The sequence below is a fragment of the Bos indicus x Bos taurus genome, chromosome 21 (genome assembly GCF_003369695.1).
Source record: "Bos indicus x Bos taurus breed Angus x Brahman F1 hybrid chromosome 21, Bos_hybrid_MaternalHap_v2.0, whole genome shotgun sequence".
Classification (NCBI taxonomy): Eukaryota; Metazoa; Chordata; class Mammalia; order Artiodactyla; family Bovidae; genus Bos; species Bos indicus x Bos taurus.
In genome coordinates this window covers 58,744,485-58,769,441 of record NC_040096.1, presented here as the reverse complement: position 1 = coordinate 58,769,441, position 24,957 = coordinate 58,744,485, and the positions used below count along the sequence as shown (strand labels likewise).

Genomic DNA, 24,957 nt, shown 5'->3' with positions numbered 1-24,957 from the left:
ATCCCACAAACAACTGGAAAACTATGCGAGATATGCATACATACCAACCACAGGTGTAAATCATCTCTCTCCATCCCCACTATCATCAGAGCTACATGGGGAGATGCCTTCTCCTCCACATTCCCATGCTGGACTTTTGCGAGTCCTTTTCCCCTTCAAGAATGTCCATTACGCAAGGAAATATAGTTCGTATGTTTATTACGAAAAGTTATTTCCAAGCAAATGCAGCTTGGAAGCTTGTTTCCAAGAGAATTTTCATGACTATTCTAAACTCATCAGACTCCTCAGCCTGATTTTTCACCTGAATATGTAAATATTTTTATGCTAGCCATATAACTTTCAATCTGCCCCAAACATATTCAAACCAAATCTACAGAACTCTTTAAAGAAAATATTGTTGTACTCCGACAGCTTTTGGTAAAAAAATAAAAATAAAAACAAAACAGTATTTTCAGATTCATTATAATACTACTACATCTACTCCTTAACGAAACATAGGCACTTTCCTGAATTATGAATATCTTCTTCAAAAATGACCTTTTAAAAAGAGCTCTGAAACTGTTCACCTATCCACCTTCACCTAAGGTGAAGATCCCTTAGATAGATGTCCATTAGCACCGCCTAGTGGAGCAAATAACCGAGGTTCAACATCTTTTCTTTATCTTCTTAGAACTGAAGACACCTGCTAAAGCAAGATGGACCCTTTTGCGGAAACTCAGAGAGACAGTGAAGGACAGGGAAGCCTAGCATGATGCAGTTCATGGGGTGGCAAAGAGCTGGACACGACCTAGCAATTGAACAACAACAACTCATCATATCACCTGGAGTAAACAGGAAACAGTGCTTAAAGAACTTAAGTGACTTGAATGTGACTGCAGAGACACCAGGTCCCCTGATTCTGGCCCTTTTTCTACTACATGCTATAGCTACGTGGGAGGAAAAATATTAACCGCAACACTTACCTTATACCACAAACAAAATTGAAGTGGAAATGAATCATAAATCTAAAATCAAGAGCTAAAACCACAAAATTTCTGAAAGAAAGCATAGGAAAAAATTTAATGACCCAGATTTGGCAAAGATTTCCTAAATATAACACAAAAAACACTAACTATAATGAAAAAAATCACTAAATTAGACCTCAACAAAATTAGACCATAGCAAAGCAAAGAAACTTTGCTCTCTAAAAGATAGGTACACTTAGAAAAATTAAAAAGGAAGCCACAGACTGGCAGAAAATATTTGCAAAGCACATACCCAACTAAAGGAAGTTCCCAAGTGGCACTGGTGGTAAAGAATCCACCTACCAATGCAGGAAACTAAGATACACAAGTTCGATCCCTGGGTCGGGAAGATCCCCTGGAGAAGGGCATGACAACCCACTCCAGTGTTCTGGCCTGGAGACTCTCATGAACAGAGGAGCCTGGTGGGCTATGGTCCACAGGGTCGCAAAGATTTGGACATGACTGAAGCAAATTGGCATGCACTCATATCCAACAAATAGGCAAAAGATTTAAATATACCTTTACCAAACAAGATATATGTGTCTGACTCACAAATACATGTAAAGATGCTCAATGTCCACTGATCATTTGGGAAATCCAAATTATAAATACAATGACTACCACTACTCTAGAGCACTGGTAATACCACCAGAATGCCTAAAACCAAAAAGAGACTGCTCATACCAAGTATCAGTAAGTATACATATTGAGCAGTCCAAACTCTCATACAATGCTGGTGGAAATGTAAAAGTGTACAATCACTTGGAAACAGTTCAGCAGTTTAAGAATACACTGTACCTACTATATACCCAGCCATTCCACTCTCCAGCTGTTCACCAGAGGAAAGAAAGCACATGGCCACCCAAAGATCCGTAAATGAATGTTTACAGCCACTTAGTCTGTAATACCCCCAAACTAGAAATGATCCAAATCTCCATCGACTGGTGAATGCATAAACAAAATGGACTATATCTTTAAAATGGAATTATCAATAATAAAAAGGAATGAACCATTGATACATGCAACATCATGAATGAACTTGAAAATTATGTTGAGTAAAAAGAAGCCAGATGAAAAAGTAGCTACTATATGATTGATTTCTATAAAATTCTATAAATTGAAAACATATCTGTAGTGTCAGAAGGCAGATCAGTGGTTGCCTGGAGCGGGGGAAAGAATGAGAAGGAAGGGAAAGAACATTACAAAGGAACACAAAACTACACAGAGGAGTGACGGCTGTGTTCATTATCTTAATGGTGATGATGCTTTTATGGGGGTAGATATATATGAAGTGAAAGTCACTCAGTCATGTTCAACTCTTTGCGACTCCATGGACTATACAGTCCATAGAATTCTCCAGGCCAGAATACTGCAGTGGGTAGCCTTTTCTTCAGAGGATCTTCCCAACCCAGGGACTGAACCCAGGTCTCCCTCATTGCAGGCAGATTCTTTACCAGCTGAGCCACAAGGGAAGCCCATATATATATATATATATATATATATATATATATATATACACACACATGTGTGTGTATATAAATGCATCAAACTGTATGGCTGAAGTATGTGCCAGTTATTTGACATCAATTATACCTCAAAAGAACTGAATGAAAAAATATATACTCATCCAATAACCAGCATTCCATTCTCAAGCATTAGCCAAGAGATAGGAAAACATATGCCTATGTTCTAGAACAGGAGAATTTGCCACTGAAGTATACTGACAAAAAGCAGATCATCTGTTGCCCAGGCTCAGGGTGGAGGATTAACTGCAAAGGGGCACCATCTGGGAGACAAGATTTTATAACTACATGAATTCTCTGGATAGGAATTTTCCTATACATCCAAAGTAAAGGATGTTCTGAACTGCCAGCAGTTTATTTAAAAGACCAAGAACAATTATTCTTTACTGAACAAGACTCTACACCAAGCATTCTGCCCTCCACATACATTACCAAATCTTCTTAACAATCCTACAATGTAGGTTTTATTATTCCCAGTTTAGATTAGGAGGCTTGAGCCCAAATAAGAAACTTAGCCTAGGTTTCTCAATAGATAAATGAACAAGTCTCGGCCTCGGAGAATAAATCTGGTATGTCTTAATATAAAGTATTTCTGACACTACATACTGCCTTCTCAATGCCCAACATACTTATTAACTAGAGATGACTTCTATTCTACTAAAATTTAAGAAAAGTGTGTTTGCTTCCTTATACAAGTATCAATACTTCCTTGAACACAAGTATTTGCTGGTACAATGCCACTCATCCCCCAGGAGATGCCTAATACAAAGCAAGTACTCAATAAATATTTTGTGTGTCTTAAGCTAAATTAATTTAAAAAAAAAAAAAGCTAAGATTAGGGCATCTGGTCCTATCACTTCATGGCAAACAGGGGAAAACTGGAAGCAGTGAGAGATTTTATTTTCTTAGGCTCCAAAAATCACTGCAGATGGTGAGGGCAGCCATGAAATTAAAATTTCTATCCATACTCTGATGATATATCTTGTATTTTAATTTGAATTCCCAGTTTGCTGTTGTGCTGTCTATTTGAATGAAATACAAATCTTTTGAGAGTGTCATGGGGAAAAAAAAGACACTTGTTCCCTGGAAGAAAAGCTATGACAAACCTAAACAGCACATTAAAAAGCAGAGACATCACTTTGCCGACAAAGTTTCATATGGTCAAAGCTACGGTTTTTCCAAAGTCATGTACAGATGTGAGACGTGGACCATAAAGAAGGCTGAGCATTGAAGAATTGATGCTGTCAAACTGTGGTGCCAAAGAACATTCTTTAGAGTCCCTAGGATAGCCAGGAGATCAAACCAGTCAGTCCTAAAAGAAATCAACCCTGAATATCATTGGAAGGACTGATGTTGAAGCTGAAACCAATAATTTGGCCAACTGATGCGAAAAGCCAACTCATTGGAAAAGACCTTGATACTGGGAAAGACTGAAGGCAAAAGGAAAAGGAGAGGCAGAGGATGAGATGGCTAGAAAGGATCATCAACTCAACGGACATGAATTTGAGTAAACTCAGGGAGATGGTGGTAGACAGGGGAGCTTGGCGTGCTGCAGTTGTCCATGGGGTCACAAAGAGTTGGAAACAACTTAGAACTGAACAACAACAACAACCTAAATTCATAAAATTTATTCTAAAGTAATTGCTAGTTGCATTTTAAATCTTCTCCATTATTAGTATCTCTGATTTGGAGGGGAAATTACACTGTAAGACACATCTGCATACAAGAATATAATAGATTTTGCTATTATTTCTGACATCATTACTACATACCAATATTATAAAGTCAAAAAGGTGGTGACTGTGAAGAACTAAGAATGAACACTTTCTCCCTGCCTCTCACACCTGGTGGCCAACAATGGCCAGCAAAAGATATTGCAAAAAGCAAAATATCTATGTTGAAAGAGGTATAAATTTAAAGATCACTGAAACACTCACGCGTGCATGCTCAGCTGCTTCAGTCGTGTCCGACTCTTTGTGATCCTGTGGACTGTAGCCCGCCAGGCTTCTCCATCCACGGGATTCTCCAGGCAAGAATACTGGAGTGGGTTGCCATGCCCTCCCCCAGGGGATCTTACGACCCAGGGATCGAACCTGGGCCTCCTGCATTGCACTCCTCATTACCATTGAGCCACTGGGGAAGCCCTTAATTCCCTTCATGTGACCCTAATTCTAAGAGTTATGATTTTTACCACTTAGTTGAGTCAATACTTTAAATAATAATGTAACTACTAAGAAACCACTATACAACAAGATTGGGAGTAAAGCAATAAAACCCCAAATTTTTACTGGGAACTAATTAGATAAGTTTGGGGACAAAATTCAGTCTCCTTGTGCCTCACTTAGCTACGTCTCAAGTGTCAGTATGAACTAATTGTTCATGAAAATAAATATATACACACACAAACATATATATACATTTATAACATCCACACATCTATATGCCATAATATAGGTACATTGCAGTTACAGAACTTAACCTGCATTTTATTTGAATCTTCATACAAGCATTTGTTTTAGCATTACTTTATAGTATATTTTCTCATAGAAACCTATAGGTATTTTATTTATTTATATTTATTTTTTCATATTTATTTATATGGCTGTGATGGGTCTTACAGCACGTGGGATCTTTGGTCTTCATTGTGGCATCTGAACTCTTTAGTTGAGGCATGTGGGATTTAGCTCCCTGACCAGGGATTGAACCCAGGCCCCCTGCATTGGGAGCACAGAGGCTCAGCTACTGGGCCACCAGGGAAGTCCCACATGTAGGTATTTAAATAAGGGATCAAAAACAGCTATGTTAACAAGATGAAAACTGCTCAAATCTCTCACAATTGCATCCTGTTATTAAGCTCTAGGTCTTCCCAATGACATTATACGGGTCACCTTTACATTGATGAAAATAGTTTACTCTTTATTTTTAAGCTTTTCTTGCAGATCCCATGAAAGCATTCTGCTTTCCACTGATGTCACAGACAGCCTTCAGAAGCTCCAGTAAATAGGAAAAAAAGAAACAGATGCCTCCCATCGTTGTTCTCATAGCAAAAGATAAGCAAAAGGAGATGGGAAATAATCTCCAAACCCCTTAGATTCAGAGACCTAGTACTTTTCCAAAACAGGGAGTTCAGGGTTTGCCAAGCACTTAAGTAATGAGGCCTCAGCGATGATGCGAGACATACAGCTGGAATCCATTATGTACGCCTCTGAATATGTGAAACAGTAATCCTGCTTATCCTAGGATGCGAAAATGAAGATGCCTCCAATTTCCATGCACAAAGGCAAGAAATCTGTGCATCACTTTCACACTGGATAACTTGGATGATTTTTTAAAAATAGGACCCTTGGAATCATTAAAAAGCACAGCGACGAGAGGTGGCACCCTTGAAAGAAGACCTTCTAATAACCAAGAGTCTCCTAGCCAAGCCATCTAGCACAATTAAAAACTAAGTGTAAAAATTCATGGAAACTCTCTTACATGGAAAGAAAAAGTTGTATGACATAAGTAAATCAGATACAGAATAACAGATAATTATATGGGCTATTACATAGGTAGTTCATTATTGATATACTAGAAATTTCTGTACTACAAAGTTTGTCACTTTTGTTTCCTAAAAAACATAGGGTGAGACCACTCATGCACTGCTGGAAGCAGTATAAACTGTGCAAGCACTTGGGAAGATGGTTTAGCAGTATCTTCTAAGCAGGACATATGCATATGCTGTGACCAGGAGTTCTACGTCTGTGAACATAACTAAAAGAAATGCATGTGTAAAAAAAATAAAATAAAATAAAAAAAAAAGAAAGAAATGCATGTGTATATTCACCAAAAGACTTGTACAAGAATGTCTGTAGCAGCATTATTCATAACAGCCAAAATCTGAAAACAAATTTCCACCAAGAGTATATATGGTATGTTCATATAATAGAATATCACACAGCCATGAGGATGAACAATCTATTCCTCCATGCAACAGTATGAACAAATCTCTTTTCTAAAAGGTTGAGTAAGAGTAGCTAAACAAAAAACTGTATATTCCATGGTTCTTACTATATTGAGCCCAAACTCAGGCAAACTAATCTATGCTGTTAGATGTTAGGATAGTCGACACCCTTTGCAGGGAATGGGGGAAACTGGGAAGGGTACAAGACAGGCTGCCAGGCTAACACAACGAGACAACAGGTTACATCCTGTTTCTTAATCTGGATGCCGGCTATAGGGGTGTTTTTTAACTTGTGAAAGCATAACAAGCTGTGTATTTTATGATGTGAGCTCATTTCTGCATATCCTCCAAAAGTTTGTTTTAAAAAACAAACTATATGTTTATGACAGTACTTCTTTAACTGAGATTCTTAATCCATTATTTTCTGTTTTTTGGTTAAAGAAGAATAGACCAGACCATAGACCAAACTCAATACAGAGACAAGAGAGGAATATTATGAGTATCCAAGGATAAAGCAAGGCCATCACAGCGCATGCTCTGAAAAGGGATCGTATATCTCTCAACAAGGTGTTAGAAGACTCTCAGCTAAGCAACACTCTCCACTTCCCTGGCAAAGGCAAGCTGAGAGCTTAGAGCTAATAGACAGCTCTGTGAAATACCCACACGCTTCTGTTCTAGCCAGGTGAGCTGTAACCAAGAGTCAGCTGTGTTTGTTCTCAGACCAGTTTATCCCAATTTATTTGATACTGAAATTACATAATTTAATTAAATATTACATAAACATATGAATGCAAAGAGTCGTTTCTATGACAACTAAATTGAAAGTTTTAGAAAAACTCAAAGATAAGTTGCCAAAGAAAACTGTTATTGAATTAGGAAGAACAAGACAACTTGCAAAAGATGAGCAAAAAAGATCATAAAAATCTAAAACAGGCTTTCAGACTGCTTCAAAAGCATCTTTAAATTCTCAACTTTAAAGAGACCTGACCTTGACACTGTAAATGTATTATGGAAGTATTTATGCAAGAAAAAGGATTATGAACTGTGTTAAGCACACCCTGACTCAAAAGGCAATGGATCTACAACAAAACTCTGGCAAACAAATGTATTTTTTACACTAAAATGAAATACTGAAAGTATGTATCAATTTTATGATTCCCCACATTAACCAACTCCAGGAATTACCAACTATTCATCTCAATTGTGAGGTATTAAAAGTTGTGATGTGTCTCTTATGTACAACAGTGGAGAAAACTGGGTAAGCAATCCTGGCTACTCAAGACCCACCTCCTCCACCCTCATCACACACACACACACACACACACACACACTTTCTCTCTGTCTCTCTCACACACCCCATAAGCACCCCACCTCACCAAAACAGTACTAAATGGCAAAAGGCATCAAAAATGAAAAGAAATCAAGACAATAGTAAAGGCAAAAGAAGTGTGATGGTATAGAAGCTCTTGGAAATACGAGCATACAAAGGCAGTTTTCACACATTTCCCATTTGCCTAGCAAACGGGATAAGTACTTTTTAAAGATAAAACAACAAAAAGCAAGCCAGTAGCAAAGCTAATTACTGGAGTTCTTTCTTCCTCATGGTCTCATTGCTGCCTTGTGCTAGTCTTGAGTGCAAGAGTTCCCAGGATGTGATTAGCAACAGCCACAGTTTACAGGATTTTATTTTCAGATTTGGCAGAATTCTCAGTCTGTGCTTTCACTAGGGGGAGAACTTACTATTTTCTTAATTAAAAGGCGGGCAGTGGGGGGAAAAGGGGGGAGCGCAGAAGGGAAAAAGCTCCTAATTAAAGATGTACTTTATTTGACTATCCCTAAAAGGCAAAGTGCAAAATTTTTTAAAATTCACAGTGCAAAGTGACAGATGGTTTTAAAGTGACTGTAAAAGAAAGCAACATAAAAGTTAGTTTAGATACATTAACAAAGCACATTTAATGCATAATACAAATAGCAAATATTGCTTAAACAGGCTGATCTTGTCATCAGTTTAAAACAATTATAATATGTAAAGATTCTAGTAAATACTATTAGCAAAGGGGACTTCCTTGGTGGCTCAGTGGTAAAGAGGCAAACCCGCCAATGCAGAGGACACGGGTTCGATCCCTGGTCCAAGAAGATCCCACATGCTGTGGAGCAACTAAGCCTGTGTGCCACTACTGAGCCCACACTCTAGAGCCTGTAAGCCAGAGCCACTGAGCCTGCATGCTGTAACTACCGAAGCCTGTGAGCCTAGAGCCCGTGCTCTGCAACAAGAGGAGCCACTGCAGTGAGAAGCCCCTGCACCACAACAAACAGTGGGTCCCATCAACTAGAGACAGCCCATGAGCAGCAACAAAGACCCAATGCAACCAAAACTAAATAATTAATTATTAAAAATACCATGTATCTAAAATATTATTAGCAAAGGAAGCTAATAGATTATCTATCACAGACCTGTTGATATACTTTACTTGCCTGTTACTTTATCTGATTATTAGAAAGTAAAATTAATACTGCTATCCTCTTTTAAAAATCTGAAATGTACCTTGAGCAGGTAAGTAGTAAGGAATTAGGAACATGGCACAGGAAACAGAAGGAAACTCATATTAACTGGGTTCCCATTTGGTGTCTGGGGCTCCAATTACCATTTTCCACTTAACAGATGAAAAAAACTAGGACTTAACAACCATAAATCACTTGCCCATGGTCACACGGGCAGTAAATGGTAGAATAGTATACACCCTAAATCTGAATCTATGGCCCACAAAACAAAAAAATCAAAAGTTGCTGAATTCACCAGGCATTTTTTGGTCATCTTAACATAAGTAAATCAGATCAGATCAGATAGTCACTCAGTCGTGTCCAACTCTTTGCAACCCCATGAATCGCAGCACGCCAGGCCTCCCTGTCCATCACCAACTCCCAGAGTTCACCCAGACTCACGTCCATCGAGTCAGTGATGCCATCCAGCCATCTCATCCTCTGTCGTCCCCTTCTCCTCTTGCCCCCAATCCCTCCCAGCATCAGAGTCTCTTCCAATGAGTCAACTCTTCGCATGAGGTGGCCAAAGTACTGGAGTTTCAGCTTTAGCATCATTCCTTCCAAAGAAATCCCAGGGCTGATCTCCTTCAGAATGGACTGGTTGGATCTCCTTGCAGTCCAAGGGACTCTCAAGAGTCTTCTGCAACACTACAGTTCAAAAGCATCATTTCTTCAGCGCTCAGCCTTCTTCACAGTCCAACTCTCACATCCATACATGACCACAGGAAAAACCATAGTCTTGACTAGATGAAACTTTGTTGGCAAAGTAATGTCTCTGCTTTTGAATATGCTATCTAGGTTGGTCATAACTTTTCTTCCAAGGAGTAAGCATCTTTTAATTTCATGGCTGCAGTCACCATCTGTAGTGATTTTGGAGCCCAGAAAAATAAAGTCTGACACTATTTCCACTGTTTCCCCATGTATTTCCTATGAAGTGATGGGCCCGGATGCATAAGTAAATAAATACACCTTATTCCATTAAGAGGTATATATTTATATCACAGCAAAGAATAAGAAAGAACCAAAACAGCAACAACAATAAAACACAGCTTGCCCTCCAAGAGCTTAGTCTATTGAAGAATATGTATGCACACTTTTACGTTAAGGAATACCAAGATATGCAGCCACTAACTGATACGGGAGCTCAGAGAAGCCTGAGATCCATGTGGTTTCAGCAGACAGGAAAGGTCTTATGGAAGATTCAAGACTACAGCTGGATCCTGGCAATGGAAGATGCTGGAGAGGTGTCAATAAAATGAAAGGTATTCCAGGGAAGGGGAAGAGCAGTGAAGGATGAACGTGATGTATCTGAGTAACAGTGAAAAGAGCAACAGGACTGCTTCAAGAAGGAAAGACTGAGTGGAAACAACTCACGTGTCCATCAACTGATGAATGAACAAACAAAACGTGATGTACCCCTATGGTGGAATACTGCCCAGCAATAAAAAGAAAAAAAGCACTGACACACGCTACAACAAGGAAAAACCTTGGGAAGAAAGTCAGAAAAGGCCACATACTGTATAATTTCATTTACATAAAATGCCCAGAAAAGACAAATCCATAGAGAAAGTAGACTTCTAGTTCCCAAAGGCTGGGAAGACCGGGCAAAAGTACCAACACAACAGGGAAGTGACTGTTAATAGGTAGAGGGTTTATCTTGCATATGATGAAAATGTTCTAAAATTGTGGTAAAGAACCCACAACTGTGTGAAAACACAAAACCATTCAACTAAAAATGGCATATGAACTACATCTCAATCAAGCTTTTAGAAAGAAAAGCTGAAGCCCTAATGGGACATCTCATTGCACAGCTAAGATGGAGTCACTTATGCCAAATTAAGGATCTGAAATTTATCTGGCAGGAAATTAGATATGTGAGTAAAGGTTTACCTAATGAAAACAGAGTATACAAACTTAGGACCCTTCTCTAACAAATTCATCCACCTGCTTTAAGTACACTTCTAAAACATATGCCAAACTCACAAAGGGAGAGAACTAGAAGATGTTGTGATATGATTTTGACTAAGCCACAAGCTGTGACTATTAGGAAAGCTGTTTTGCTTCACAGCTAAACGCCACAGACGGGTACAGCAGCATCCCATTTATGCAAAACCACAAAATCATCTGTGTCAAATCTTCAAATAGTGTAATGTTCTAAACTTAATTATGAAAACAACATTAATAATTGATCTGTCATATTTTAGGGTAAGATAATGAACAGTGTAATCTGGTTTTCATTGGACAGTAGTCCAATATAATGCCTTTTTAGACACTACATTCAGTTTAAATGCTATCAGAACCCCCACTAATATAAAGCATTTCCTACTGATATTTACACATTTGAATCTGAATTCTAAGGTAGCATAATCTCCAAAATAGATGTAATATACAAAAATAAGACAACTAAAAAAACAAATCTGACATTCAAAAGCAAGGAGGAAAATTCTGGGTAGAGAATATCTAAAACAGAGGAAAAGGTAATGTACTCAAAAATAAACCTGAAAATCATAGGAAAAAAAAGAACTCAGTATTAGATTTTATAGCATTGGGAAATACAAATAGGAAAAAAAGGAATACATTACATTTAAAATAGAAGGCTCAATACGTGAGACAAGAGGCTTTAACAGCTTTAACAGAGGCAAAGTTTGGAACACGTCCATAAGACAATCCCACACCCTTCCCCTGAATCCCAGGGAAGAAAGAACCTTTCAGGCAGGCCTCGTGTTCTCTCTTCAGAAGCTGTCCTAAAGGTGAAACCCCACTTTCCCCTAGGAGGGGGTGAGATGGCAGGAATACAAAAAAAGAACTTGGCTGGAGGACCCATGCACAACCAAACTAGTGTTTGCCTTTGGAGTCACCTTGCAAACCTCCTTCAAGGTAGATGAGCCACAAGAAACTAAAGGAGGTATCAGATTTCTTTCCAAACTCTCTTGCCTAAGAAGGAGAGGCCCCATCTGTCTCTGTAAGGGCTTTGTAAGTTCTAGAATTGGGTGAAACTCACGTCCTGTGTCCGAGAACCACTGACAATTTAGACGACCTGGTTCGCTAACAATAAAAGCAAAACAGAAAATAAGCTACCCTCAAAAAGAAGCCTTGTCACAGATACCTAGAATGAGGTATCCGCTGTCGCAAGTAAGTAGAGCAAGACTCTCTATTTCCTAATTGTAAGCCAGCGTTTATCTGGAGAGGATTCAGTAGGAGTAAGTAGGCAGTGACTTCACATCATCAACTGCTGTATGCTAAAAGAAGCTTACCCAATTTTCACCAGTTGTCTGCCTACTCCAAACAAGAGAATTGTGGGAAAAGGCAGATGCTTACAACTTCTGTTCACAATATTGGATATGTTCATCATTAAGGAATAAAGTACTTCAAATATTATACAATTATCAATGACTCTATGAAACATCAAAAACACATACTGCTAATTCATACATAAATAAAATCATTTTATTTTGCAATAAATAGGTAGATAACACCAGAAACTAATGCAACACTGTAAATCAACTACACTCCAATAAGTGGCTTCCCAGGTGGCGCTAGTGGTAAAGAACCTGCCTGCCAATGCAGATGTTGGTTTGATCCCTGGGTCAGGAAGATCCTCTGGAGGAGGGCACGGCATAGTATTCTGGGGTGAAGAATCAGAGAATCAGACAGAGGAGCCTGGCGGGCTACAGGGTCGCAAAGAGTTGGACACGACTGAAGCAAAAGCAGCAGCAGCATACTCCAATACAAAAATGTTTTTAAATAATAAAATAAATAGAAATGATGAGAGCAGGCTACTATAAATCACCAAAAGAGGAACGGAAACAACATCGACACAAAGCCTAAGATCCGGTAACATTTTAAAGTAACAGAATTATTGAAGAGAATGGTCTAAATTATAAGCATGCTAAAATTCTGACTTAAATAAGAACAGAAGCCAAGATGTCAGAATAAGAAAATGGAAGTCAAGGAGAGGGTTGCTTTTTTTTTTAAAGGGGGAAAAAAAAAAAAAACATTCAAAGAATACCATGGGACTAGAAACATGATCTATAAAACAAGAAAAGAACAAGAAACTTGCCAGCACCTGAAACTGGCAAAGCAGACCTGAGCTAAGGAAACAAGGATAGCAAATATTCCAAGGAGGTCAATAGTACCAGTTTTCAAAATCTGATTCCAGAAAACAAAAGCGAAAACTAAGTTGCCAAAAGGGGAAAAAGAAATGTGCAAGAAAAATGTTAAAACAATGTACACAAAATACCTTAGGAAAATTTCTATTTCTGAAGTATTTTTATATATTCATTAAATGCTCACATTAGCTTTTAAACTTAAATCCACAGCACAATTTTTTAAATAGCTGAAAGAAATCTTATAAATATTGTCATAACCATTTGGCGTAAGCAATTCTGTAGAGCTTATGAGATGAACCTTAAGTGAGAGTAGACTCAAATTTTAAAATCTCTTAGGCAAAATTATAAAGCGCACATAGCAAAAGCAATATAAACAGGTTATCCTGAGGAAAAATACTGAACTACCATATTGGCGGATTTTTTTTTCTGTAAATACCATATAAAGTTCAAACTCTACAATTAACTTAAAATTAATCACTGGATATTCTTAACTGTCATCTAAATTTACCAGCTCTTATGTGAACACAACCAAAGCTGCAAGATTTTTTTTTTTTTAAGATTTAACTCAAACCACGAGTTGTTCTGTTCCTCCTTCAAGCAATATTCTATAAGCTAGGTTCCTTAGTTGATTTCAGTTCTGAAATTCATAGGCCCACATCTAAATCTAATTTATGACATAATTAAGTGCTGTGCATGCAAAGCACTCTGTTCAAGTGGTTAAGCAAATCTGAACATAACAGTAACATGACATTTCAGAAATCATTTGTGGATGCTGCCACAGGAAAAGAGAAGGAATTATCACAAAAAGACTTTACGAAATACCTGAGCAGATAAACAGCCCTTTCAATATCACTGAGGTCTTCATCAACTGTCAATCTTTCTATTTCTTCTGGTGTCTGTCAAGTGTAAAATACAAATTATGCACACAAACATCAGCTCAAGTCTTGCCTCCAGGGACCCTATATGAGTACAGACTAATGAAAAAGTTTCGCAATTAAGCATTATCCTCAAAAACTAATTAAGGGGTCTGCCACCCTCAAATCAGATATCTCTAATGGTCGGGTTTAGGTGGTGGAGTTTGGGGGGCTCTGGGGCTTTTTTTTTTCTTTTGTTTACTCTTCTAGCTTCTAGACTGAAGCCTGAGAAACACTCTGTGGCTTCAGAACCTTGCTGAAATCAATTGTATGTGCATATGTAAAATATGTACGTAGTTTTCATCTCTAATATCTAAGAGTGTTTTGCCAACATTTCCATCCCAGGAAATGCTTAAAAGGGGTCGGGGGTGGGGGTAGGGATGAAGACTGCAGCCAGCGGAGGGAGAATGAGAAAGACGAAATCTGGATTGGGGGAGGGAAGGGAATAAACTCTGGGGCTGGAAGGAAATCAAAGATATTGCGGCAGGTGGGAGTGAAAAGAGCTAAAGGAGCAATTGCGGGGGGCGGTGGTCGGTCAACCAGGTTTGGCAGCAGTAAGGGTTGGAGCCTCGGGAAGCAAGATGACTCTGCGGGGTGGGGGAGCTAGTGGCAGGTTGTGGGGGGGGGTTGCCTAGTGAAGGCTGACTCTCCTAAGGGGATTGGGGAGCAGGGTCCCTGCTAAGAGTCTTGGAGGGGCTGGAAGGAAGGGACACGTGGTGACTCAAGATCGGGACAAAGGGTCGAGAGGGCTTTAAAGACCGAGAGCAGGACGACTCCAAGATGGGTGTTGGTGGGTTGGGAGGTGAAGTGGGGGCCCTGGGCTTGCTCGGATGAGGACGGGGGTGGGGGGGGGACGGAATGGGATCTGAGGTATCTCTGGAAAAGGTAGCGGGGAGAGTCGGGGCCGTGTTAACTGAAGACTGAGACTAGGTCCACAACCCCGGGTAGCAGCACCAGGGAGCCGAAGCGGGGGGAGGGGGAGCCCCAAGGAGAGGACGCGGGAGGCAGCGGGCTGCGGCTGCGAGGGGCAGCTCCCGCAGGGCCCAGGGGGAGGGGGCCGCAACGGAGGGGCCCCGGGCCGTGAGAGAGGGACGGCGCGGGAGAGGACGCCGGGCTGGCCCGAGTCCAAGGGGCTCGGCGGGCCGTTCCTGAGGTGGCCGGGTTGGGGAAAGGGCCCGGGGCGGGCCGGGCCGGAACGGGCAACTGGAAAAGCCAGAGCGTCTGAGGGGTCGCGGGCTGGCCCCGGGCGCCCGTACCTCAGGGCTGGGGGTCCAGGCTGGGAGAAGCCGAGCCACGTCGAAGAAGGGGGCCCGCGAGGGGTCGGGTTAGGGTAACACGGCCCTCGGGGACTGAGGGGGGCGGGGGCGGGCAGCAGGACTCTGAGAGGGTCCCGGGCCGCCTCGTGAAGCGAACGGGCGGGGGTCGGGACAGGGGCCAGCCGCCGGGCGCCCTACGGGCAGTTCCTCCTCCCCGGGGCGCACCTTGAGGCTCCGGCGGACCGGCCTCTCGATGATGGTGAGCTCCTGCAGGTCCTCCATGTAGCCGAACAGGCTGTTCTGACTGAAATCCATCACGGCGGCGGCGGCGGCGGGCGACGGCGGATGCATGGACCGCCGGGCCCCCTCGCCGCCCGGGCCGGAGCGGTCCCGGGATGCCGGACGCTCACAGCCCCGCGGCCGCCCACCAGCAACACTTTCTCCCGCTCTCCGCCGCCGGAGCCGGGCTGGAGGCTAGCGGGCGGCGGGAGAAGGAGCGCGGCCGCCGAGGGGGCGGGGCGGCCAAGGCGAGGGGGCGGGGCTAAGCGCGCGGGCGTGCTGTGGGGGCGGGGCCGTGCCGGGGTAGGTGCCCGCCTCGGCCCCACCCCCTCCCGGGCGCCCGCTGCCGGCGGGCCGGACGCAACTGCCGCGCCGCTTCCCCTCGCCGCCCTCCTCGCCCCTTCGCCCCGCCCCGTCAGAGTGCGCGCCTAGCAGTAGCGCATGCGCAGAGCCTCCTACCTACTGCAGCTGGTGGAGGCGGTTTGGGGTCGGTAGACCCCGGGCGAAGATGAGCCGATAAGCGAGGGAAACAAAGGGGAAGGTGGGTTGGGATCTTGGTTAACTTGCCGTAATTGTGGTGCGGTTATTCGTGGGACAGCCCACCCCAGCGCACGAGCTGGGTAACTCTGCTCTGTCCTTGGGGGAGAGGTGTGTACCCAAAATAAGCAAATAGAACTTGGGGTGTGCTAGGTTGTGGGGGACGGGTGATCTGGAAATACAGTCCGGGAGGGGTTAACGTAGGGAGGGCAGCCGTCAGAAAAAGGACTCCCGAAGACACTTAAAACTGAATTTTAAAACAGGATTTTTTCAAGAGAAATAAGAGTAAGCGGGTTTCGGGTTGAAGCCTGGGCGTCTATATGGTTGTAGGAAGTGCAGAGTAGAGCTTGGAGTGCAGGGAAACGGGTGCTTGACAAGGTAGAGAGGTAGATCCTTAATGGAGAAGAGCCCAGGTCTGGGCAGCAACGTTGAGTTGCTTGCATTTGGATTCTGTTACGAGTAGGAAGCGATGGAAGAAGTTGGGGCAATTTTGGGGGACCTCAGAGACAAGAGTTTTGTTGATCATACTCTTCAGCGCCCGAGAGTCAGCAGGACCTATCTCTTATTATTTCCCACTCATTCCCTCTCCACGGTCCTGTTTCACTACCCGCCTCCTGTATGCATTCTCTCTCGTTTGATGTGTCCAAGTACATGTATGTATCCTCGAAAGACAGTGCTTTTGGTTTAAGTACCTATTTCTAATATACATGAATGCTGTTGTGATAGGAACTCATTCTGTACGTTTTTCCCTCAACAAAATGTCTAAGCTATCGATGGGGCATATCATATCAGGAGTTCCTTAACTGTCCTTTAAAAATATTTGAATTGGGGGTCTAGCACATTTTACTTATCAGTTCAATAAGCAGTTAGGTTGCCAGAAGTACCTTGTTATCACAGAAATACTGGAGTGGGTATTACATGTGTCTCTTATGGACCTTGAGAGGGAAAAAATGGAGCTGCTTGCTCATAGGATCTACACTGCTTGGTTTCAGTCTGCCCTGGTACTCTTTAGGATGGCTTTGCACTCCACCAATGAAGACAGGAAGGTTCTTGTCTCTCCACTTTGTACATTAACTTTTGGTATTACATCCCAATTTATATTAATCTGGCATTGGTAAGGGTTTCCCTGGTGGCTCAGATGGCAAAGAATCTGCCTGCAATGCAGGAAGCCCAGGCGCTCCATCCTTGGGTCGGAAAGATCCCCTGGAGAAGAAAATGGCAACCCATTCCAGTATTTTTGCCTGGAGAATTCTCTGGACAGAGGCTGTAGCCTCTGTAGTCCATGGGGTTGCAAAGAGTCCTACAGAGTAGTACCATATTTTAATTTTCTTGATTTGTTGTTTAGTCGCCAAGTGGTGTTGGACTCTTTTGAGACACCATGGACTATAGCCCGTCAAGCTCCTCTGTCCATGGGATTTCCCAGGTAAGAATACTGGAATGGGTTGCCATTTCCTTCTCCAAGAGATCTTCGGGACCTGGGGATCAAACCCACATCTCCTACTTGGCAGGCGGATTCTTTACCACTGAGCCACTAGGGAAGCCCAGTTTTCACAATTAGTGATAACTATTTTTGCATATATTTAAGAGTTATAGAGATGTTTTTCCTTCCGTGAACTACCTTCTTACATTTTTTGCCTATTTTTCTGCTAGATTTCCTATTGTTTTTCTGAATGAATTTTTGAGGTTTCTTCAGTTCAGTTCAGTTGCTCAGTCGTATCCAACTCTTTGCAACCCCATGGCAGCACACCAGGCTTCCCTGTCCATCACCAACTCCCGGAGCTTGCTAAAACTCATGTCCATCGAGTTGGTGATGCCATCCAACCATCTCATCCACTGTCATCCCCTTCTCCTCCTGCCTTAAATTTTTCCCAACATCAGGGTCTTTTCCAAGGAGTCAGTTCTTCGCTTCAGGTGGCCAAAGTATTGGTGCTTCAGCTTTAGCATCAGTCCTTCCAATGAATATTCAGGACTGATTTCCTTTAGGATTGACAAGTTTGATCTGCTTGAAGTCCAAGGGACTCACAAGAGTCTTCAACACCACAGTTCAAAAGCATCAATTCTTTGGTGCTTAGCTTTCTTTATAGTCCAACTCTCACATCCATACATGACTACTGGAAAAACCATAGCTTTGACTAGACAGACCTTTGTTGTCAAAGTAATGTCTCTGCTTTTTAATATGCTGTCTAGGTTGGTCATAGCCTTTCTTCCAAGGAGCAAGTGTCTTAATTTCATGGCTGCAGTCACCATCTGCAGTGATTTGGGAACCCAAGAAAATAAAATCTATCACTGCTTCCGTTGTTTCCCCATCTATTTGCCATGAAATGATGGGACCAGATAGCATGATCTTAGATTTCTGAATGTTGAGTTTTAAGCCAGCTTTTTCACTCTCTTCTTTCACTTTAATCAAGAGGCTCTTCATTTCCTGCCATAAGGGTGGTGTCATCTGCCTATCTGAGGTTATTGATATTTCTCCCGGCAATCTTGATTCCAGCTTGTGCTTCATCCACCTAGGCATTTCACGTGATGTACTGTGCATATAAGTTAAATAAGCAGGGTGACAATATACAGCCTTGACGTACGCCTTTCCCAATTTGGAACCAGTCCATTGTTCCATCCCCGGTTCTAACTGTTGCTTCCTGACCTGCATACAGGTTTCTCAGGAGGCAGGTAAGTTTCTTATATATTACGAATATTAACCCCTTGTCAGCCTTGGACATTACCAGTATCTCCCAGTCTTTCTTGCATCCTTTTAGCTTGGTATTTGCTCCCTTACAGTGTAGGGGAAGTGCCTATTTTGATGTACTCAGATGCATGCCATTTCAGCTTTGTGAAAACCTTTTTGGGATCTTGTTTGAGGATCTTCTCCTACTCGTGGTTGCAAAATATTCTCCTACATTTTCCCCTCTTTTGCTTCACATTTGTACATAACACATGTCTTAATTCATCTGGAGTTCACCTCCTGTGTACTGCAAATAGGAATTCAGTATTACTTTGTGCACATGCTAAGCCAGTTTTCCCAGCAGTTCCCACCAAACAAGCTGTCTTTTCCCTACCAAGACGTGATGGCATCTGTGATGTAAGCCAAGTCCCCTTAGACGTCTGTCTGGTCTCTCTTTGCTCTTCTATTGACGCAGCTCAGCTCTTATACCAATGCTGCACTGATTTTATTGCTGTGACTTTGTTATTAATATATATCCTAATATCCAATAGAGTGAATCCTCCCACTCTTTGCCCTTGTTTTTTTTTTTTTTTTTAAGATATTGCCTTGAAGGTCAAAGCAAAAACCGGTCAGGAGTTACCTCAAAGCTGCAAGTCAGGTATCCTGATCCCTACTCCACTAGGGAGAATTCAAGGGAAAATGAAAAGGGGTGGATCTTGATGGAATCAGGATGGAGAAAAAGCAAAGACACGATGAAGGTGGTTTTCCTTAGCTAATGTCTTGAAGCCTCCATCTTCTATGAGTTTCTGAAATTCTCCTTTTCCTCTTGATTTGTAGCTGCTATTAAACAATGCTTGTAAGCTTTACCCTGTTTCAGTTAAGAAGTTTTATGTTATCTCCTATTTGAATTTTGTAACAGCATCCTCTGAGACTTGCTGCTGCTGCTGCTAAGGCACTTCAGTCATGTCCGACTGTGTGCGACCCCATAGACGGCAGCCCACCAGGCTCCGCCGTCCCTGAAATTCTCCAGGCAAGAACACTGGAGTGGGTTGCCATTGCCTTCTCCAGTGCATGAAAGTGAAAAGTGAAAGTGAAGTCGCTCAGTCGTGTCTGACTCTTAGCGACCCCATGGACTGCAGCCTACCAGGCACCTCCATCCATAGGATTTTCCAGGTCAGAGTACCGGAGCAGGTTGCCTTTGCCTTCTCCTCTGAGACTTGAGGCCATTCTTTTTTTTTTTTTTAATCTGTATTGATATTTTACAATTTTATTTTTTTTAATTTATTTTATTTTATTTTTTAACTTTACAATATTGTATTGGTTTTGCCATACATCAACATGAATCCGCCACAGGTATACACGTGTTCCCCATCCTGAACTCTCCTCTCTCCTCCCTCCCCGTACCATCCCTCTGGGTCGTCCCAGTGCACCAGACCCAAGCATCCAGTGTCGTGCATCGAACCTGGACTGGCGACTCGTTGCCATTCTTAATGAACAATTGAATACACCGACACAGCTTTCATGGACAGGAGGTTGGTGAAGTGAAAATATTCAGGCTGAAGAGTTGTGCCTGCTGTAGTTACCACCGTGTGGTGGAAATAGCCCACCTTGCCAGGAAACCTGAGTCCCAGTCCCGAATCTGTCAGTGACATGCAGTGGAATGACTCTTGGAACCCTCTTTTCCTTATCTGACCTGCTTTGTTACAGCTTGTCTCAGTGTTTCCTCAGAGTAGCCGTGTGAGGTACAGAAGAGATGCACTACTTTTCCGATTTTATAAAGAAACTGAGGCTCAGAGAAGTTCTGTGACTTAGGATTGAGCAGCTAAGGGGAGCTAGGTTTACTTATTAGTTCTGTCCCTTGAACAACACCATGGTGGTTGGGTGCATGGACTTTGGATCCCAGCTGCCTGAGTTCGAGTCCTGGCTCTGCCACTTCCAGCTGTGGGCAAGGTACTTAATCACTTTGTCCCTCACTTTACTCATCTGTAAGACAGAAATAATGAAACTGAAAGTTGCTCAGTCCTATCTGACTCTTTGAGACCCCATGGACTCTACAGTCCATGGAATTCTCCAGGCTAGAATACTGGAGTGGGTAGCCTTTCCCTTCTCCAGGGGATCTTCCCAACCCAGGGATTGAACCTAGCTCTCCTACATTGCAGGTGGATTCTTTACCAGCTGAGCCACCAGGGAAGCCAAAGACAGAAATAATAGTACTGGCCCTTAGCACAAAGTCATGTGAGAATTAAATGAGGTAATATGCATACAGTCCTTAGAGAAATTCCTGGCATGCAGCAAGCATTCAGCATCTGCTATTATTATTGTTTTTACCACCAGATCAGTGTTCCTCTGTTCCCAGGTTCAGAAAAGATTAAATACATTGTGCTGAATCAATTATTGTGGGAGGCAGAATGAAGCTGTCCCAAAGATGTCCATGTCCTAATCCTCTAATGTGTGACTGTGTTTACCTTACACAACAAAAGGGACTTTAAATATGTGACCATTGTTGTTGTTTAGCTGCTAAATCGTGCACAACTCTGCGACCCCATGGACTGTAGCCAGCCAGGCTCCTCCATGAGATTTCCCAGGCAAGAATACTGGAGTGGGTTGCCATTTCCTTCTCCAGGGTATCTTCCTGACCCAGGGATCGAAGCCATGTTTCCTGCTTGGCAGGCAGATTCTTTTTTTTTTACTACTGACCCACCTGGAAAACCCAAAAAATGTCACTAGTTTAAAGATTTTGAGGTGGGAGGATTTTCTTGGGTGATCCAGGTAGGCCCAGTGTAATCATAAAGAGTGCTTACAAGTGAAAGAGAGAGGCAGGAGGGTCAGTGTCAGAGTGATGGGAGGCAAGAGAAACTTGACTGGCCATTGCTTTGAAGGTGGAAGAGAGCACAAGTGGATAGCTGGGAAAAAACAAAAACAAGCTTCTAGATTCTCCAGGTGGAAATGCCATGCAGCCCCCACAGACACCTTGAATTTAACCCAGTGAAACCCAGTTCTAATCTCCAGAACTGTGAGATAATAAATTTGTGTTTTTCAAGCTACTAGATTGGTGGTAATTTGTTACAGCAGCAGTAGGAAACTAATGTAATTATAATATGATAATGAGAAAACTATTTAGATTTCTAATTGAGACCATAGGCAAAATCATTTTCAGGTGAGTAAAAAACCAAGGACAAATCTTTCAAACTTTTGGAAGAAAATATAGAAGAATAGTTTTATGACATCAGGGAGAGTTTTCTTATACAAACAAAAAAAAAAACACACAATATAAAAGATTGATAAAGGTAGCTACTTTGAAATTTAGAACTCGTTTCATCATAATGCACAAGAAAACCTGCAGACCAGGAAAGCATATTTACAATAAAATAGCCATGGAAAAATTGCTGTCTAGAATTAAGAACTCCAAAAAAGTCAGTAAGGAGACAGCTAAGTGGAAACACCGGCAAAATATACAAGCAACCGTTTTGCAAAAGAAAACTCACTAATAAACCTATGGAAAGAAGCCCAGCCTCATTAGTAATCAGGGGAAGGTAAATGTAGACACCCACCGAACAGGCACAAATTTTAAAGTCTGATGGCATCAGGTGTCTGAAGGATGTAGAACGGAGGGCACTCTTGCACACTGTTGGTGGAAATGAAACTTGTGGTAAGCACTTTGGAAGCCACAGCATTGACTTATAAAATGGAATTTACTTCTTCAGGGTATGTACTGTGTACCCTAGAGGAATTCTTTGCACACTTGCACAGAGACATGTACAAGAAAGTTCACAGCAGTACAAATTGCAATTGCAAAAACCTGGTAACAGTTCACATACCCATTAACAAGAGGATAAATTAATGGTATTACACTCAATCAGTGGAAAACTGTGATGATAAAAATGAACCCCAACTATGTAATTCTACAAAAATAAACCTCACAAAGGTGTTGAACAACATGTAAATTGCCAAAGACTACATACAGTGTTATACCATTTATATAACATTCAAAAGCAATACTATATGTAATAACTGCATGCATGATAAGTCGCTTCAGTCGTGTCTGACTCTCTGTGATCTGACGAACTATAGCCATCCAGGCTCTTCTATCCACAGTTTTCTCCAGGCAGGAATACTGGAGTGGGTTGCCATGCCCTCCTCTAGGGGATCTTCCTGACTTTGGAGTCGAACTCGCGTCTCATTTCTCCTGCATTGGCAAGTGGGTTCTTTACCATTAGCACCATGGGAAACCCCATGTGGTTAAAATGTTGATAAGGAAAAGAAGATGATGGATAAAAAAACGGAGCCTTTTGTTAATCTCTGGGACTGAGATGTGATCGGGGAGGAGCACATAGATGTTAGTGACGTGTTTGTTTTCTGTTTCAATTTTTCAGCCACGCCAAAATCAGCATGTGGGATCTTAGTTCCCAGACCAGGGATGGAGCTCACCCTGCAGTGGAAGTGCAGTCTTAACCACTAAACCCCCAGGGAAGTCCAAAGTGATGTGTTATTTTTTAAACTGGGTAGTGATATGTGAGTGTTTTATTGTTAGGCTTGAAATATACATACGTACTCCATATCATGTTTTATGCATGAAGTATTTTAGAAATTTTTAGATCTGGGAGGTGATGTGGTTTCCAGTCATAGTGTAGCCACTGCATTCATCCAACCATTCATTCAAAAAATATTTCAAGATTCTACTTTCTATGTTATATTAAGCATTAATCATAGCTATATTATAGGCACTGTTCTAGGCCTAGGGATTCATAGTAAGCTAGGTACAGGTCCTACCATTAAGGACTACATACCCTAGGGATAGCAATAGAAATTGATCCAATAATTGATACAATTAAATAGATAACTACAAACTATAATAATTGCTATGGAAAAAATGCAGGGAGCAGACTGATGGAGGAGGATCACCTCAACTATTTTTGCATAAGTCAGAAATAAACTTCTATTGTGTTAAGCCACTGAGAATTCATGTTTTCTGTTACTGCAGCATAGCCCATCTGTCCTAATGAATAAAAGATTCTAGGGGCACCAGAGTGACAATAGAGAGACCAGGTAGGAGATGATAGGAGCTTGAACTAAAGTCATGATGATAGAGATGAAGCAATGTGAACAGATGCAAGAGAGGTTTTGGAGGTAGCTGGGGATGGATTAGAGGTGGAGGGGTGGGGGTGAGGGAGACAGAGGCATTAAGGATGATTTCCAAGTTCTGGGCTTGTGCAGCTGGCTGCATGGAGCTATCACCCACCCTGTGCTCATTCCGTGATTTCTTTAATGTGTGAGTAGATGGCAACTGCTGACAACGGTCGCAGAGGTCAACCTATAGCCCCAAGAGGACTTTTCCCAAGTCAGCACCTGCCCCATGGAACAGCTCCCTTCTCGCCAGCTTGGGTCTGGGTGAACTAGGTCAGGTTCCTACTAGGCTATACCTGTTAGAATCTGCCCAGTACCTGGCACAACAATTAACAGATAGCAAGGCTTCTGTTAATGTTTGTTGACAAAGTGGTAAGGGAAAGATGGAAGAGGCAAGGAGAATAGGGCAGGGAGCACTAAATTGACACTGTTGTTTAGTCACTAAGTTGCATCCAACTCTTTGTCACCCCATGAACTGCAGCACTCCAGCTTAGCAGAAGATCTGCCACCCTGGGCCAAGTCACCTGGATTAATGGAGCTTTTGCTGCTTCTTTTTCTTTTCTGCCATGCCATGCGGCTTGCAGGATTTTATTAACAATTCCCCGACCTGGGATTGAACCCAGGTCACAGCAGTGAAACCTCCAAGTCCTAAGCACTGGCCCTCCAGAGAATCCCTGCTCTTCTTTTGAAGTCACTCCCAACATAGTCAGAATGATACTATGCTCTAAACCAGGGCTTCTCAACCTTGTTACTATGGGATTCTTGGTAATTCTTTAAGTGACAGTTCGCTCAGTCGTGTCCAACTCTTTACAATCCCATGGACTATAACCCACCAGGCTTCTCTGTCCATGGAATTCTCCAGGCAAGAATACCGAAGTGGATTGCCATTCCCTTCTCCAGGGGATCTTCCTGACCCAGGGATTGAACCTGGGTCTCCCGCATTGCAGGCAAATTCTTTATCATCTGAGCTACAGGGAAGCCCTCTACTTGGAGCAAAATGCTATCGTGTGCGTTAGCAGCCTCCCTGGCCTCTACCCACTAGATGCCAGCATCTGATCCTAACCCTCT

General features: G+C 42.2%; 1 protein-coding gene across 8 annotated transcripts in view; it reads right to left on the bottom strand.

Moving 5' to 3' along the window:
• The window catches only part of PPP4R4 (protein phosphatase 4 regulatory subunit 4), a 104,162-nt gene extending 88,362 nt beyond the window's left edge, over positions 1–15,800 (bottom strand). For all 8 annotated transcript variants that reach the window (XM_027520777.1, XM_027520778.1, XM_027520779.1 and 5 more), the window contains exons 1-2: positions 15,516–15,800; positions 13,943–14,016 (exon numbers count right to left, since the gene is read on the bottom strand). In XM_027520777.1, coding sequence (XP_027376578.1) covers positions 13,943–14,016; positions 15,516–15,641 — 200 coding nt within the window. In that variant the 5' untranslated portion in view covers positions 15,642–15,800. The remainder of the gene's footprint in view (positions 1–13,942; positions 14,017–15,515) is intronic.
• Between the last annotated feature and the right edge of the window lie 9,157 nt (positions 15,801–24,957).